The sequence below is a fragment of the Oncorhynchus clarkii genome, chromosome 31 (genome assembly GCF_045791955.1).
Source record: "Oncorhynchus clarkii lewisi isolate Uvic-CL-2024 chromosome 31, UVic_Ocla_1.0, whole genome shotgun sequence".
NCBI classification, from domain to species: Eukaryota; Metazoa; Chordata; class Actinopteri; order Salmoniformes; family Salmonidae; genus Oncorhynchus; species Oncorhynchus clarkii.
The window spans coordinates 29,621,725-29,634,352 of NC_092177.1; the positions used below are offsets into that span (position 1 = coordinate 29,621,725).

A 12,628-nucleotide genomic window follows, 5' to 3' on the forward strand; every position below is an offset into this window, starting at 1 on the left:
TATAATGTTTACATACCCTACATTACTCATCTCATATGTATATACTGTACTCTATACCATCTACAGCATCTTGCCTAAGCCATTCGGCCATCGCTCATCCATATATTTATATGTACATATTCTTATTCATTCCTTACACTTGTGTGTATAAGGTAGTTGTTGTGAAATTGTTAGATTGCTTGTTAGATATTACTGCATGGTCAGAACTAGAAGCACAAGCATTTCACTACACTCGCGTTAACATCTGCTAACCATGTGTATGTGACCAATACAATTTATTTTGATTTGATTTGATCACATTCCCTTTAATCCAACCAAACATCCCCATTCCTTACACCCACCTATTCAACAACAAGTTACTCAGGATTTAATCCTTTTAAGTCACCTTCTCTGCTTATTTGTAACCATGTTGTAGCCCAAAAAACTCAGCCAGCTAATGAATTAATAGGATATGGCCTAAAAGTAGCTTCTTATAACGGCAGGGGAAGCCAAGGGAAGGGTGGCGAGGTTGAGAGGTCGAGGTATAAAGGTGGAGGACGGAAGGTGGTAGATGCTAAAACTCGCTACACAGGCACAGAGTGACGGATTACAGGGACAGCAACACCAGACAACAGACACAGTCAAGACACTGAGGTGAGTACAACGCAAGACCGGCGGACCCTGCTTTACATCAACAGCATAGCCTACTGGGGAACGATGACATCATGCATGGGGGATCATATTGTGTATGACATCTTATCTTGTCAACATCTCAGAAAACTGCATCTAATTTATATCTTAAGTGATAACTATCACGCTGATTCTAGGAATGACTGATTAGGAGATGGATGGACGAGCCATGTAGCCTTTACTGCAAGGATTGAAAATGGGTAACAGTGTGAGCAAGCTTGTCTTCCAGCCCTGCTCAGGTTAGGGATGCACTGGAACAACGACCTACACTCACTGAGGCTGCCCAGGGCTGGACTTGCCCACCTTGCTTTGTTGACATGGAATGGGAAGGAACATTTGTCTTAACCTTTCATTGCAGATATCATTCATCAAGGGTCTTTAAAACTGATACTAGGCACAGAGTATTATCAAAAAACTGTTGTAGAACATGGTGGATTTGGCCAACTTCTTTGAATGTACAGGACATGTGATGTGTCCATTTTGAAATATATTGATATGTCACCTGTATAGACAATGGCAGCCTCGGTCAGAAATAGACAGTGCAGAGAGTTATCTCGGACAGAGCTCATTTTAAGCATATTTACATTGCAGTAGCCAATTTCATTTAGGCATTAGCTAAATCTGGTTGCAAATAAGAGTAGGAACAAACTACTCACTGTACACAGACGTCAATTCAAGGTCTATTTTTGATTTACATTTGGTTGAGTTGTCAACTAAACGTGAAATCAATGTGAAATCAACAACAAATGTCAACGTGCCATTGGATTTAGGTTAAAAGTTGGGTGAAAAAAAGATGAAATTCCCTTATCTATTTGTTGTGAATCCGATCAGTTTTCCACGTTGATTTAAGATCATCCCCAAAAATGTTTTATGTTGAAATGATGTGGGAACAACGTTGATTCAAGCAGTTTTTGCCCAGGGGGTAATTTGTCTTTGATTTGATCTGTCTAATTACCAGTGTAGCTAATCAGATTAAGGGACCAATGCATCATGTTTATCTCCCACTGATTAGTTACACTGGTTTAGACTAATCAAATCAAATACTAATTTGTTTATTTCTGCTGAAATTGTCCAGCTTCCACCATATAACTCATTTGCAACCAGGGAGGACTCTTATTTAGTTTGGAAGAGTGTTACTTGTTATTGTATCCTAATACATTTCATTAAACTGTATTTTCTACCTCTACAGACAACCTCATCCAATTAATCACAGACATGGCAAAGTGAGTATATTTTAAAATTCACCAATCACCTACCAAAAATTGCTAATTTCTACAGATATATAGAGGTAGAGTTTATTTTCAGAACATACTAAACCATAGACTGTGGCACAGAACAGAGAGACGCTAGATTATGAATATCTATTAGTGCAGCAGGTAGCCAAGCGGTTAAGAGCGAGTAACCCAAACGTCACTGGTTTGAATCCCAGAGCTGACTAGGTGAGAAATCTGTCGATGTGCCCTTGAGCAAAGCACTTAACCCTAATTGCTCCTGTAAGTCGCTCTGGATAAGAGAGTCTGCCAAATGACTAAAATGTCAATGTAATTACTTTGCTACCTTTAGCACATTTCCTGTGTCATGTAAGGATGTGTGACACTTCTAAGGTTAAGAGGATCCAGAAAGAACCTGATTAGAACGGATCATCTCTGGATTAGATCCGGAATAGAGCAGTTTGGAATTAACAGCAAACACGAGCAAAGATGTGAGCAAATAGGCAAATAGCGATGCGTGCTATACTGATTGATAAACTGATATAAGGGATTAGGCGAGGTAAAAATGATATTAGGAATATTGAACTGATAGGATTATATTATGAGATACCATATGAAAAAACATTGTGGTTGCCTCATTGTTACGTGAAGATAGCTGACTGTACCAGTCATGCCAGTGGCTCCCATGCCACCCTGTTTACCTAATCAATCCAGAGCCTCAGTGGGAGGAGGGAGGGATGGAGGGAGGGGGAGTAGAGGCCTCATCTTTTAATTCAACTGGAACTGACAGCAGGCCAGTTAGGGTAGGTCACTAAGCAACGTACTGGGATGGCTCAGTAAGGATAGCAATCACAAAAAGTGCAGTGAGTTTTAAGACTGTAAAGACCCACTGCCACTAGGGATGATAACTAACTAATACCACTAAGTGGAATTAGACGGAGGGCATGTGGGACCAGGCTATGGAAGATTCTAATGATGACAGGGTTTAGGTTAAGACAACATGTGTCCTACAATGAATGGAGGACACAATTAATAGTTATATTGCATGATACAGATTTGTTGAATCCAATCTAGTGTCTAAACTTCATATCACCCTCTCTCTGTAGGATCTACAAGAAGACCAGCGGCAACGGATCGGTAAGGACCCCCTCTGACATCATAGCTGTGAGACACACTGGTCGAGGCCTGCTCTGATGCACTTATCGCATACCAGAGCAGGAATCCATAGGCTTCCTCTAACCGAGCCAACTTACAAACGGCACTGTGATTCCTCAGGCTCCATCAAGATAACTGAGATTAGGCCTATCTATATGGTGTTGATTACAGACAGGAAGTAACGTCTTTCTATCCCTTTCTCCTTTTCCCAGATTGCTCTCTACCTGGGGAAGAGAGACTTCGTGGACCATGTGGAGGCTGTTGATATCGTCGGTGTGTTATAAAGTTATCTCTGAATATCTTTGCACTTTACTAATCTAAGACTAGTGTATCTGTGTTTGTGTGTGTTTTTCATACATATATCTTCTCTTGCAGATGGTGTGATCAAGGTTGACCCCGCTGAACTTGAAGGCAGGAAAGGTAACATTTAGTTGATTTCACTGTATCTATTGAACCAGGAAAGATGCATGAAGTCAAATTCAGCCCATCGAGGTTCAGTCTTGATATCAAAGATCTATCTCTAATCTCGTTGCAGTATGGGTGTATCTAGCATGCTCCTTCCGTTATGGTAGTGACGACCTGGACCTGATCGGGATGAACTACAGAAAAGACATCTGGATACAGAGGCAGCAGATCTACCCTGTTGTTGGCACCAAACCAGCCAACACCCCCATGCAGGAGGCCCTCCTGAAGAAATGTGAGGACCAAGGCCATGCCTTTACTTTCAATGTGAGTTTCACTGTGTGTTTCCTTCCGTCTCATCCTTCACACGGCATCACATAAAAAATATATTATGTCTGTGCATAGCTTACTGTTCAGCCACACAACGTGTAATCTCGGTCCGCACTCTTAGCGGATGTTGCAAACCACATCAAAGACTTTTGTCACAATGGACATTCCCATTAATGGCCCAGTGCAGTCCAAAACTTGATTTTCCTGTGTTTTATATAGATTTTATATATACACTGTGAAGTTGGAATAATACTGTGAAATTGGTAAAATTATGATAATGCCCTTTCAGTGTAAGACGGCCTGAAATTTCAGCATGTTTTGGTGGGAGGGAGTTTTGGCCTGCCTGGTGACATCAGCAGTAAATTAAATAAATGAAGTAAATTAGTTAATAGACCAATAACAAAGACAGTTCCATACCTCTTTGCCAATAACAGATAGTTTTCAGTTTTCCCCTCCCTACTCAGACCACTCCCAGACAAGATTAGCAAGATTCTTGCTTGAGAAATTGCTATTTGCTAATACCATTTTAATTGAAAACAATCACAGTAATGTACTAAATTGTTACCCAGAAATGATATGATATTGAGATAAAAACGGCTACATTGGACCTTTGAAGGAAATGGACATCCTAGCCTGTTGGTTTGTATCTATCCACACCTGATCACTTCTTACTTCCTGTCCGTTTCAGATTGATACCAACCTACCATGCTCAGTCGGCCTTCAGCCTGCACCAGAGGATGTCGGCAAGGTACGTTTTTCTCCTCTCGCTCTCTCTCTAATCTTCTCTCTATTTCTTCTTTTTCACTCTCTCAATTTGATCATTTCATCAAAGACAAATCACTCCTTTGTTTCCTACCTCTGCAGGCTTGTGGTGTCGACTATGAGGTGAAAGCCTACATCGCCAATGAGGCAGACGACCCTGATGAGAAAATTAACAAGAAGTGCGTATCAGTGGAATTCCACTACTGTGCATACCATTTGCTCTTGCCAGTAATCAGATGAGTGTGTGTTCTGATGGTTGTCTCCCTCTTTTCCTCTCTCCTGTCAGGGACACTTGCCGTCTGATCATTCGTAAGATCCAGTTTGCCCCAGGAACAATACCTGCTGGACCCCAGGCTGACATCAGCAAGAACTTCATGATGTCTGACAAGCTAGTCCACCTGGAGGCCTCTATAGAGAAGGAGGTAGGCCTGTAGCCCTTCCATTGATTAGACTTGTATCCTGTCAGCCTAGGAGAACGTTGATTACTGTGCTGGTTTTCTGTTGATGGATAATTCTGTATGATACCTGTTTATTTGAACATGTTTGCTTTCCTTTGGTGACTTTCAGCTCTATTTCCATGGAGACCCAATCCCTGTAAAAGTCAAAATCAACAACGAAACCGCAAAAGTGGTGAAGAAAATAAAAATAACAAGTGAGTCAACGTAAAAGTGGTTTTGACGTGAGTTTTCTGTTCTGATTGGCTTCGTTGGTAGAGCATGGCGCTCGCAACACCAGGATTGCGAGTTTGATTCATACGTAAAATGTATGCACCGATGACTGTAAGTCGCTTTGGAGAAAAATGTCTGCAAATATATATATTATTCTCTGTCATGATGGCGTGTGTGTTTCAACTCTTGTTTCTGACCAACACACATCTTTCTGACTAGTTGACCAGACAACAGAGGTGCTGCTTTACCAAGCAGACAAATATACCAAGACTGTTCTGAATGAGGAATTTGCGTAAGTCAAGAACACATTCATTTCATTTCTACTGTAATGTAGAATTACTAAACCATGTGTCTATAACCCAATACTGAGTCAAACAATAAAGTGTATTTTGATTCTCACTGTTGGTGGATCACAACTTCCTGTTTGTGTGGTTGTCCTGCGCAGGGAGGAAGTAAAAGGAGAATCCACCCTGGAGAAGACGTTCACGGTGATCCCTCTTCTGTCCAACAACAAAGAGAAGCGTGGTCTGGCCGTGGACGGCAGACTAAAGGATGAAGATACCAACCTGGCTTCTACCACACTGTGAGTCAGTGAGTTACCCAAGACATACACTACTGTTCAAAAGTTTGGGGTCACTTAGAAATGTCTTTGTTTTTGAAAGAAAAGCTCAACTGGTGTTTTGCGGGTACTATTTAATGAAGCTACCAGTTGAAGACTTGTGAGGCATCTGTTTCTCAAACTATACACTCTAATGTACTTGTCCTCTTGCTCAGTTGTGCACCGGGGCCTCTCACCCCTCTTTCTATTCTGGTTAGCCAGTTTGCTCTGTTCTGTGAAGGGAGTAGTACACAGCGTTGTACGAGATCTTCAGTTTCTTGGCAATTTCTCGCATGGAATAGCCTTCATTTCTCAGAACAAGAATAGACTGGCGAGTTTCAGAAGAAGGTTCTTTGTTTCTGGTCATTTTGAGCCTGTAATCGAACACACAAATGCTGATGCTCCAGATACTCAACTAAAGAAGGCCAGTTTTATTGCTTATTTAATCAGAACAACAGTTTTCAGCTGTGCTAACATAATTGCTAAAGTGTTTACTAATGATTAATTAGCCTTTTAAAATGATAAACTTGGATTAGCTAACACAACGTGGCATTGGAACACAAGAGTGATAGTTGCTGATAATGGGCCTATGTAGATATTCCATTAATATCCCATTAAAAAATCAGCTGTTTCCAGCTACAATAGTAATTTACAACATTAACAATGTCTACACTGTATGTCTGATCAACTTGATGTTATTTTATTGGACAAAAAATAATTTTCTTTCAAAAACAAGGACATTTCTAAGGGACCCCAAACTTTTGAACGGTGGTGTATCTCCACCACACCCCGCTCTCCTTCTGTAGATGATGATAAAAAACTTTTCTGCATCATCATCTATTGTCAAAAAGCCTGAGGTAACCCATCCCTGTTCTGTCCTCCCCTCTCCTAGCATTCGTCCTGGCATGGATAAAGGAATGCAGGGAATCTTAGTTACTTACAAAATCAAGGTGAACCTCTTGGTCTCCAGCGGAGGCCTCTTGGGAGGCCTAACAGCCAGGTAAGAACAGGAGATGATATATGACATGTGCACTTTATTACATGACAAACACAGAGTACACATGGGAAACTGTTGAGCGTGAAAAACACAGCAGCGTTGCAGTACTTTACACAAACCGGCGTGCCTGGCACCTACTACCATACCCTGTTCAAAGGCACTTGAATGTTTTTGTCTTGCCCATTCACCCTCTCAGTGGCACACATACGCATTTCTCAATCATATCTCAAGGCTTAAAAATCCTTCTTTAACCTGTCTTTTCCCCTTCATCTACATTGATTGAAGTGGATTTAACAAGTGTCATCAATAGGAGATTATAATTTTCACCTGGTCAGTCTATGTCATTGCAAGAGCAGGTGTTCTTAATGTTTGGTCACTCGGTGTACATGAATGTCAGCATGGTTTTGTTGGAGAAACATGATTATGTTGCCCACTGATAAAGTACATTTTGTTTCGCCACAGTGATGTCGGAGTAGAATTACCTTTGGTATTGATGTCTCCCAAACCTGCAGATGTGTAAGTATGACTCTACCACCTGGTTTATCAGTGTGAAATGGGGGATTCATACGTGATGATATTCTGGCATGCGTGACAATTTCAGTTTTCCATTGAGTCTATAGTTTCTAATTGTTTCCATAAGAATGTTGACCTTATGTGTGTTTGTGCATTTATGAACTGCAGCCCAGTGGAATAAATGCCTCTGTGGTGCAGGTGAGGTCACTCTCAATGTCACATGTTTTCGGCCCGATATTCACTTCTTCAAGGGATACAAAAACATTATTATTTGGTAATAGTGGGAAAGGGTTGAAATAGTTGCAGTTAAAGAAACATTTTCCCTTGTTGCTCATTGGATACACTGTCAAGGTATAGAAATAGCTCTTAAAGAAGTGCACAATGTCAACACAATGTATCCTCTTGATATGGTTGTGTATTGTGCTACTGAACGATCATACACTTGGATACATATGCCAATTAGGATGATATAGAGACACCACTGTCATGGCCGCGGGAAGATGTTTTGGATTGGGTAATAATAGTTAATAAATATTTTATTTTTTTATTTAAGCAGGCAAGTCAGATAAGAACAAATTCTTATTTTACAATGACAGACAACCCCGGCTAATTGTGCACCACCCTATTGGACTCCCGATCACGGCCAGTTGTGATACAGTCCAGGATCGAACCATGTTCTGTAGTGTCGCCTCTAGCACTGAGATGCAGTGCCTTAGAGCGCTGCGCCACTCGGAAGGAGGTGCTGCAGCACCCTCAACACCCCTACTTCCCACGGCTATGACTGCTGTAGTACAATGCACAAGATATCATGGTTTGATAGTGGACTCAAAAAGAGAGAAAAACTATTGAACAGAACAACCACATATTCAAGCAATTCCTTGTCAGATAGCTGATGTGATGTTGTGTTTGTCCATGTCTCCCCCTCTAGAACGGATGTAAAATTTGAGTAGATTCCCCAACAGAAGATGCAGAAGGACGATCAGTAAGAGCAACAGCAACAGACTCGCTGAAAGGACAACTGACACCAAAGAAACTAAGCACCAATAACATATAGCAGAGACCCAAGAGGATCACAACAACAATATTGCTTTCTCTCTTGCTTAGACCCTTCATCAACATTACACCTACTGATGAGGGCACACTGGAATGGCATCATATAGCAGATAGATGAGGGCTCTGAGTCCCCTTGAACGAAACACAATTAATTACTAGCCACTATAGGTCCAAAAGTAATTTCAATAGTTGAAATTGTTTTGCTTTTTAAAGTGAACTCTACAATAAAGAGTATATAACAGCTATTTATTTTTTTGCACACATGATGGTATCTCAAAAGGAACTGTACCAGCATATGAGAGTTATATGAACAGGTGGGGAGCAGTAGGCTGTGGGGGAACCCTGATTGTGGCACTCTACATTTCAGTCATTTACCAAACACGCCTATCCAGAGCAACTTAGTGAGTGCATCCATTTTCATGTTGGTCCCTCATGGGAATCGAACCCTCAACCCTGGCATAGCAAGTGCCATGCTCTACCAGCTGAGCTACACAGGATCATGTCTTATTCAACAACAAAAAAATAAAAAGATGTTCACCTCCTACTTCCTGTGTCAAATCTTTAGTGTATCTCCTCACTGTCTTCTGTTAGTTCACCGCTTCTTTCCTCTGATTACGATAAGCAATTCCCCACATCCATCAAAGCCATTCCAAACACATGACAATCTGCAACCAACAAAGGATGTTGGGCCAATTGCATGTCTTTCAATGCAATAAACTCTTGCATTTTGTCAACCTCAAACAAACAACGTCTAAACACAATCAACCACACCCCCCAAACAATTATCAAGACAGCATGGGGTTTCAAATGGGTCTGAAACAAATGACAAGCACAAACTGGAACGCGGTGATTTTATATCTTTCACACTAATTAGGGCCCCTGGGAAACATGGACCAAAACTATGGTTCCTAGCGTGTCACACATGGACTATGACTAATGCAGTCACATAAGCCCACAGACAAATAATTCAGAACATTTAAACCATTAGCTACAAAGCAAATTGTAGCACCATCACTTGTTCATTGTTGCTTGCACCGAGGGTCAGGAGAAAGAGGAGTCTGTGACGGTAGAAATTACATTTTTGGAAAAAGTGGAGCACTGCCTTTTGGCTGATCCATTTGTGGTTTCAGGGTGGGTGAAAACAAGAGTTGGGTGCTGTGGAATCAGTAAAAGTAACCAAAAGTGCTCTTGTGATAATTGTTTGTGTTTCTGCTGGTCATAGGTAGCAGGCTTTGTTCTGCTCTCAAGAAAAGGGTGCCATTGAAAGGAGTGATTACTGGGGTAGCGGTGAATGTACCCAGTGTTTGTGATGCTCGTTGTTTGGTGAGACGCAGACAGGGTGGCACGAGTGGTGAAACAAATTAGTCATTGTCTGTCCTTTTAAGTTTGGATGTTGAGTCTTTGCTTGACAAAGTGACAAAGGAATGTGTAGCATGGGGGAAAGTAGTGGTATGTGTTAATTGTAGTGGCGCCCATGGGGCTGGGGATCAGAAATGTCCCATGTGAGAGAGGCAGGTTGAGGTTTCCAGGGTTAGAGTAGTGCAGAAGTTGTCGTATGCTGAGGCATTGAAGGATGTAGAGGAAGATTGGTCTAGGGGAGGGATCCTGAGAGGAGTGGTGTGAGTAATAGATCTGTACCAATACTGAGGGCCAACAAGTGATATAGATTTTGTGACTGTAGGGTTAGATGATAGGGGATTTGTTGATTTTCATAAATATATTTTTTAAGCAAAGTACAAGGTAGTTATACTCCAGTCTAGTAGGTGGCGGTAATGCAAAGTTTATCAGATGCCAACCGCCACGTTAAACCTTATCAAATAAGAAGACTTGTCCATTGGGCTGCATTTTGAACTCATAAAATACACACACTCCTCCACTTACACTTGCCTTATGCCCTTGGGGGAATCCCCGCGGCTATTTGTTTTGTTGGTCCAATTTTTATTTTATTTTTCTATTTTGTTATATATTTTGTTATTTTTAAGCAGGTAGGCTAGTTGAGAACAAGTTCTCATTGGCAACTGTGACCTGGCCAAGATAAAGCAAAGCAGTTTGACACATACAACAAGACAGAGTTACACATGGAATAAACAAACATAAACTTGTCCATCAATAATAGAGTAGGACAATCTATATACAGCATGTGCAAATGAGGTAGGATAAGAGAGGTAAAGGCAATAAATAGGCCATGGTGATGAAGTAATTACAATATAGCAATTAAACACTGGAATGGTAGGGTGTGTAGAAGATGAATGTGCAAGTAGAGATACTGGGGTGCAAAGGAGCAAGATAAATAAATAAATACAGTATGGGGATGAGGTAGATTGTATGGGCTATTTACAGATGAGCTATGTACAGGTGCAGTGATTTGTGAGCTGCTCTGACAGCTGGTGCTTAAAGCTAGTGAGGGAGGTAAGAGTCTCCAGCTTCAGAGATTTTTGCAGTTCGTTCCAGTCATTGGCAGCAGAGAACAGGAAGGAGAGGCGGGCCAAAAGAAGAATTGGATTTGGGGGTGAGCAGTGAGATATACCTTCTGGAGCGCGTGCTACAGGTGGGTGCTGCTATGGTGACCAGTGAGCTGAGGTAAGGTGGTGCTTTACCTAGCACAGACTTGTAGATGCCCTGGAGCCAGTGGGTTTGGTGACGAGTATGAAGCGAGGGCCAGCCAACGAGAGCATACAGGTCTTGTTGGCTCGTGGGTAGTATTTGGGGCTTTGGTGACAAAACGGATGGCACTGTGATAGACTGCATCCAATAGAATGTAGAGTAGAGTGTTGGAGGCCATTTTGTAAATAACATCGCCGAAGTCGAGGATCGGTAGGATGGTCAGTTTTACACGGGTATGTTTGGCAGCATGAGTGAAGAATGCTTTGTTGCGAAATAGGATGCCAATTCTAGATTTAATTTTGGATTGGAGAAGTTTAATGTGAGTCTGGAAGGAGAGTTTACAGTCTAACCTCGGTATTTGTAGTTGTCCACATATTCTAAGTCAGAATCGTCCAGAGTAGTGATGCTGGACAGGTGGGCAGGTGCGGGCAGCAAACGGTTGAAGAGCATGCATTTAGTTTTATTAGCATTTAAAAGCAGTTGGAGGCCACAGAAGGAGTGTTGTATGGCATTGAAGCTCGTTTGGAGGTTTGTTAACACAGTGTCCAAAGAAGGCCAGAGGTATACAGAATGATGTCGTCTGCGTAGAGGTGGATCAAAGAATCACCAGCAGCGAGAGCGACATCATTGATGTATACAGAGAAGAGAGTCGGCCCGAGAATTGAACCCTGTGGCACCCCCATAGAGACTGCCAGAGGTCCGGACAACAGGCCCTCCGATTTGACACACTGAACTCTATCGGAGAAGTAGTTGGTGAACCAAAGCGAGGCAATCATTTGAGAAACCAAGGCTGTTGAGTCTGCCAATAAGAATGTTGTGATTGACAAGAGTCGAAAGCATTAGCCAGGTCAATGAATACGGCTGCATAGTAATGTCTCTTATTGATGGCGGTTATGATATAATTTAGGACCTTGAGCATGGCTGAGGTGTACCTATGACAAGCTCTGAAACAAGATTGCATAGCGGAGAAGGTACGCTGAGATTCAAAATGATCTGTTTGTTAACTTGGCTTTCGAAGACCTTAGAAAGGCAGGGTAGAATAGATATAGGTCTGTAGCAGTTTGGGTCTAGAGTGTCACCCCCTTTGAAGAGGTAATAGGGGTTGCAACAATTTCGGCAGTTCATTTTACAAAGAGAGGGTCCAGATTGTCTAGCCGCTAAGAAAAGTCAGCCAAAACTTAAAACCAATGTTAATATGGAGAAGTCAACATACAAGTGTAAGTAAAAATGAATGTAAAATTGTGCTACTAATGCACATGACGACTCAAACACGTATCATAAAAGTAATGATGTTTTTGTTTGGTTAGCTTTTGAAAACATTAACTTGAGCACATATCTTTTCCTGATATCACACTTATACATCGTCATTTTCCATTTACCTGATATAGTAGGTTGGCTAACAGTTCATGTCTGCGGATCAAATCTAATCAAATCAAATGTTATTTGTCACATGCGCCGAATACAACAGTGAAATGCTTACTTACAAGCTCTTAACCAACAGTGCTTTAAGAAGTTAAGAAAAAATAAGTAAAAAATAGAAAAGAAAAGTAACAAATAATTAAACAGTAGCAGTAAAATAACAATAGCGAGGTTATTTACAGGGGGTACCGGTACAGAGTCAATGTGCGGGGGCACCGGTTAGTCAAGGTAATTGAGGAAATATGTA

General features: G+C 41.4%; 1 protein-coding gene across 1 annotated transcript; it reads left to right on the top strand.

The window, feature by feature from the left end:
- The first annotated feature begins 527 nt into the window (after window positions 1–527).
- Window positions 528–8,681, top strand: LOC139391046 (arrestin-C-like). Its single transcript, XM_071138529.1, has 16 exons — window positions 528–633; window positions 1,859–1,892; window positions 2,987–3,017; window positions 3,248–3,308; window positions 3,411–3,455; window positions 3,571–3,764; window positions 4,456–4,515; window positions 4,632–4,708; window positions 4,816–4,951; window positions 5,097–5,181; window positions 5,417–5,489; window positions 5,643–5,780; window positions 6,688–6,795; window positions 7,255–7,308; window positions 7,474–7,503; window positions 8,234–8,681. The coding sequence occupies exons 2-15, from the start codon at window positions 1,885–1,887 to the stop codon at window positions 7,484–7,486; spliced, it is 1,083 nt and encodes a 360-aa protein (XP_070994630.1). The 5' UTR covers window positions 528–633; window positions 1,859–1,884; the 3' UTR covers window positions 7,487–7,503; window positions 8,234–8,681.
- The last annotated feature ends 3,947 nt before the right edge of the window (window positions 8,682–12,628 follow it).

Bases quoted from the DNA above. Each gene is read 5' to 3' on its own strand.
- LOC139391046 (XM_071138529.1), top strand. The intron at 3,309-3,410 runs GTGTGTTATAAA...CTTCTCTTGCAG, and splicing joins GGAGGCTGTTGATATCGTCG to ATGGTGTGATCAAGGTTGAC. The intron at 5,490-5,642 runs GTAAGTCAAGAA...TGTCCTGCGCAG, and splicing joins GTTCTGAATGAGGAATTTGC to GGAGGAAGTAAAAGGAGAAT.